The 5,000-nt window shown below is 48.8% G+C and overlaps 1 protein-coding gene across 1 annotated transcript in view; it reads left to right on the top strand.

Moving 5' to 3' along the window:
* The window catches only part of lama2 (laminin, alpha 2), a 102,054-nt gene that overhangs the window by 52,874 nt on the left and 44,180 nt on the right, over nucleotides 1-5,000 (top strand). Inside the window, 5 exon segments of the mRNA XM_042709885.1 lie at nucleotides 844-1,020; nucleotides 1,416-1,601; nucleotides 1,901-2,019; nucleotides 2,528-2,645; nucleotides 4,088-4,222. Coding sequence (XP_042565819.1) covers nucleotides 844-1,020; nucleotides 1,416-1,601; nucleotides 1,901-2,019; nucleotides 2,528-2,645; nucleotides 4,088-4,222 — 735 coding nt within the window.

Genomic DNA, 5,000 nt, shown 5'->3' with positions numbered 1-5,000 from the left:
GGGACCACAGTCACCAAGAAAACCATTGGCAACACACTACGCCGTAATGGTTTGAAGTACTGCAGAACTCTCAAGGTCCCCCTGCTCAAGGAAGCACATGTACAAGGCCGTCTGAAGTTTGCCAATGAACACTTGAATGATTCTAAGGAGGATTTGGAGACAGGATGTGGTCAGATGAGACCAAAATCAAGCTCTTTGGCATCAACTCGACTTGCCGCGTTTGGAGGGGGATGAATGCTGAATATGACACCATCCCCACCGTCAAGCATGGAGGTGGAAACATTATGCTTTGGGGCTGTTTCTCTGCCAAGGGTACAGGACGACTCCACTGCATCGAGGGGACTATGGATGGGGCCATGTAATGTGGAATATTGGGCTTGAACCTCATTCCCTCATTCCCTCCCATTGAAAACGCAACCTTAAGGATTTGGAGAGGATCTGCAAAGAGGAATGGACCAAAATCCCTCCTGAGATGTGTGTAAACCTGGTGACCAACTACAAGAAAAGTCTGACGTCGGTGCTTGCCAACAAGGGTTATTCCACCAAGTACTAAGTCATGTTTTGCTAGGGGTTCAAATACTTATTTTCTGCATCAAATGCAAATTAAGTCATAAATGTTATAAAATGCAGTTTTCTGGATTTTTTTGTTGATATTCTGTTTCTCACTGTTAAAATATACCTACTATTACAATTATAGATCACACATTTCTTTGCAAGTGGCCAAACTTGCGAAATCGGCAGGGGTTCAAATACTTATTTTCCCCACTGTATGTACACACGCGCGCAAACACACAAACACACACACACACACACAGACTTATACCATCTGTCTCTCACCCACAGCTAACCCTGATGCCGGAGCAGACTGTCCTCCCCCTAGTGGATAAATCCAACGAGCAGGACACCACCCACGGCGTGTCCTTCCAGCACCCCGAGATCATCGCCAACGCCGACCTGGTGACCCAGAGGCTCAGCGAGCCCTACTACTGGAGGCTTCCCAAACAGTTCCAGGGCTCCATGGTCAGTGTGGGAAAGAAACCAGCCGCCATTCATTCACAGACAGTATGCCATCTACCACCACCACATACAGTATAGACACACCAACTGAGCTGGAACTGGGTTGCGTACAGTAAAGTTTTGAAATATCCACAAATGAAATCAACCAAAAAATTAAATGAAATTAAGTCACACTTTATTTGAGTAAGTTCCGCCAAAACAGGATGTGTGTGTGCTGAAGCAGCAGTTTGATTTTTTTCCCAAAAGAAATGAAACGGTGTCGGGGGAGTAACCATGTCTCATGTCAAATCAGCGGTACATATAAAGACAAACAGCGAAAGATGTTCAAACACAGAGGGCATGGACCTCTCTCTCTCGTCTCCCCCGCGATCTTAAACTGGCCCTCTGCCCTCACGCAGATAACGGCCTACGGCGGGAGACTGAAGTACGCCGTCTACTACGAGGCGCGCGACGAGACCAGCCGCACCTCCTACGAGCCGCAGGTGCTCATCAGGGGCGGGCCCAGCAAGGACAAGGTGATGGTCCGCCACCTACCGGGCCTCCAGATTGGCCAGCTGACCCGCCACGAGGTCGACATGACAGAGGTGAGTGTAAATACAAGCCCCTCCCCTCCTCCAACCCCTTTGTATTTCCTGTTGTCCAGTGGAGCGTGCCGACACATCGAAGCCCAAGCACTCTTGAGGCCAGGCCTGCTCACCACGTGTCGACCCAATCAATGCCAGGGTCGCGGTCGGTGGGTGGGTGGGTGGGGGTGAGGGGGGGGGTTGGTAGGTTGGGGTGGCTTTAGTAATGTGGCAGTGGTGTGAGAGTTTATCGGACAAAGAGGCTGGTATTTTCTTTTTCATCTGCGGTGTAATGTGGTGTTTTTTTTGGGGTCTCTTAGCATGAGTGGAAGCATGCGGACAACAGGCCCATGACCCGTGAGGACTTCATGGACGTGCTGTTTTACGTGGACTATGTCCTCATCAAAGCCTCCCATGGGAGCGTAATGAGGCACAGCAGGTAAGCGAAGCGTGAAGATCAGAGCTGGTTAGCAGAAACATTATCATACCAAGGTGGGGAGAGGGCAGACCTAACAAATAGACTGACTGATATATTCATTCGTTTTAACTGGTTGTTTGGTGGGTTGGTTTGTGTTTTGATTATTGATTGCTTGTGACTGAACAAGGAAGCAGCTTTTCTCTTCCTGTGACTCAGTTGGTACTGACAACATTGCCATAGTAACAATCAGGCGCACGGTAGAATTGCATTGTCCCACCCATGTTTGCACTCATGGTATTAAATTAGCAAAATTATGTTGCCAAGTTATTAAATAAGCTTTAGTTCATGCGCAGTGGACTTTACTCGTTACCAGTTGCCCGTCAATGAAATTAGGGCCCTAGGTCTACTACATGCATATGTATATAAAAATGTGATCACCTGCTTTTCCAAATATGTGAATCATAACTCTCTCTTTTTCTTTCTTTTTTTCTGTCTTTCTGTCTTTCTCTCTCTCTCTCCTGTGTCCCAGGATCTCAGAGATCTCTATGGAGGTGGCTGAGGATGGCCGTCCGTCTGCTGTGAGCCCCCGCGCCCATCAGATCGAGAAGTGCGACTGTCCCCTCGGCTACTCAGGCCTGTCCTGTGAGGTAACACCATCCACACCATCTCCCACTCCACCCCCACCCCCCCCCCCTCCTCCTCCACCATCTCCCACACCTGTCACCTCTCTCTGCCCATGCATCAGTATCAATGTGTCTCCCCCCGACTGCCCTGTCCAAGCCCCACACTGAACACCTTTTGAGAGCTTCAGTCAAAGTCTGCTCCTCTCCCCTTTCACGTTCTATTAAGTTCAGTTCCATGCTATCGGCCACAAACACAGACGCTGTCACCTAAATCAGCCCCAGAGCAATCCTGAGTGAACACCAGCATACAGAGCCATTCACTTATGTGCCGTGGCGTTCATTAGAGTGTCTTGCAGAACACGTTGTTGAATAGTGAACATTTAGGCTGTTCAGACATTCACCCTTGTGTAAGTTAACGTGCCATTTTGAAAATGAATCTGTGTTGTGCACTGGATGTGTTAGACCAGAGCACACAATAGGGGTGGAGTGTCACCCATCCTATCTCCATTCTTCACAGAGAGTTGCTTGTGAACCACCTAGACAGATGGCAATTATTCCCCCCCCCAAAAAAAAATGCCACGCAGTTAATACACTGTTTATTAAACGGCCGCGTGCAGTGGGTTCATGGGCAAACAGATGGCGCCGCAAATCGACTCGATTCATTTTCGCAAGTGCCGCGCCCCCTCGTTAGGACCCGGAGGGTGCTCCCCTGTTCTCTCTCTCTCTCCCTCTCTTCCTCTATCTCTCCCTCTCTTCCTCTATCTCTCCCTCTCTTTCTCTCTCTCTCCCTCTCTTCCTCTATCTCTCCCTCTCTTTCTCTCTCTCCCTCTCTTCCTCTATCTCTCCCTCTCTAACCCCTTTCACTCTCTCCCTCTCTTCCTCTATCTCTCTCCCTCTCTTTCTCTTTCTCTCCCACTCTTCCTCTATCTCTCCCTCTCTTTCTCTCTCTCTCTCTCCACCTCTTCCTCTATCTCTCCTTCTCTTTCTCTCTCTCTTTCTCTCTCTCTCTCTTTCTCTGTCTCTCCCTCTCTTTCTCTATCTCTCCCTCTCTTTCTCTTTCTCTATCTCTCCTTCTCTTTCTCTCTCTCTTTCTCTCTCTCTCTCTTTCTCTGTCTCTCCCTCTCTTCCTCTATCTCTCCCTCTCTTTCTCTCTCTCTCTCTCCATCTCTTCCTCTATCTCTCCTTCTCTTTCTCTCTCTCTTTCTCTCTCTCTCTCTTTCTCTGTCTCTCCCTCTCTTCCTCTATCTCTCCCTCTCTTTCTCTCCCTCTCTCTCTCCTTCTCTTTCTCTCTCTCTTTCTCTCTCTCTCTCTTTCTCTCTCTCTCTTTCTCTGTCTCTCCCTCTCTTTCTCTATCTCTCCCTCTCTTTCTCTTTCTCTCCCTCTCTCTCTCTCTCTCGCCTTGCCTGCTGAGATGGTAACCGCTGCAACTGTTCTCTGCCCCCCCCCCCCCCCCCTTGCCCATGCAGGAATGTGCCGCTGGGTTCTACCGCCTGTCGGTGCGCAGCGGCGGCCCGGCGTCCAGGGCGGGCATCGGCAGCTGCGTGAAGTGCCAGTGTAATGGGCACAGTGACACCTGCGACCCAGAGAACTCCATCTGCCAGGTAGGCCCCTCAGTCACCCTCTGTGACACTTTCACCTTAGGGAGGCTTGGCTGATGACTACATCCCCACCCCCACCTCACCCTCCCAAAACAGAGCAAGCAGGACAGCTAATGAGACAGGTCATGTCATTTACATGAGGGCCGTAGTGTGTGTGTGTGTGTGTGTGTGTGTGTGTGTGTGTGTGTGTGTGTGTGTGTGTGTGTGTGTGTGTGTGTGTGTGTGTGTGTGTGTGTGTGTGTGTGTGTGTGTGTGTGTGTGTGTGTGTTTGTGTGTGTTTGTGTGTGCGTGTGTGTGTGTGTGTGTGCGTGTGCGTGTGCGTGTGAGTGAGTGAGTGTGTGTGTATGTGTGTGTGTGAGTGCGTGTTTATGTGTGAGTGAGTGTGTGTTCATATCTTGAAGACTCATTTGCATCACATTCTAATGAGTAAGCAGACACTTTAATTGAAAGCAATTTTCCTCCACCCTGAAGGCCTAATTCTTCTAACATGTATCATCTTCAGGTGTGCTCTCTCAGAATTAACAATGTAATGGCCCACTACAGATTTTGATGCTGGAATGTCCAGCCATATCTATTCATAGGGATCCAGTTGTAATCATAATCACAATTATAAAATCATCATGGCATAATGAGGCATAAAATAATGACTCAGCCAAGGTGTATAATAGACAACAGAAAGATGGTGTATATTTTCAAAGAATAATCGACGTGGATAAAACCGCAAACACAGTCAGTCTTAACAGACTGGTGGAGATGGCGAGAGTGAGAGAAAAGAGAAGTA

Source organism: Clupea harengus, chromosome 15, assembly GCF_900700415.2.
Source record: "Clupea harengus chromosome 15, Ch_v2.0.2, whole genome shotgun sequence".
NCBI lineage: Eukaryota > Metazoa > Chordata > Actinopteri > Clupeiformes > Clupeidae > Clupea > Clupea harengus.
This window is presented reverse-complemented; position numbering and strand designations above follow the sequence as displayed.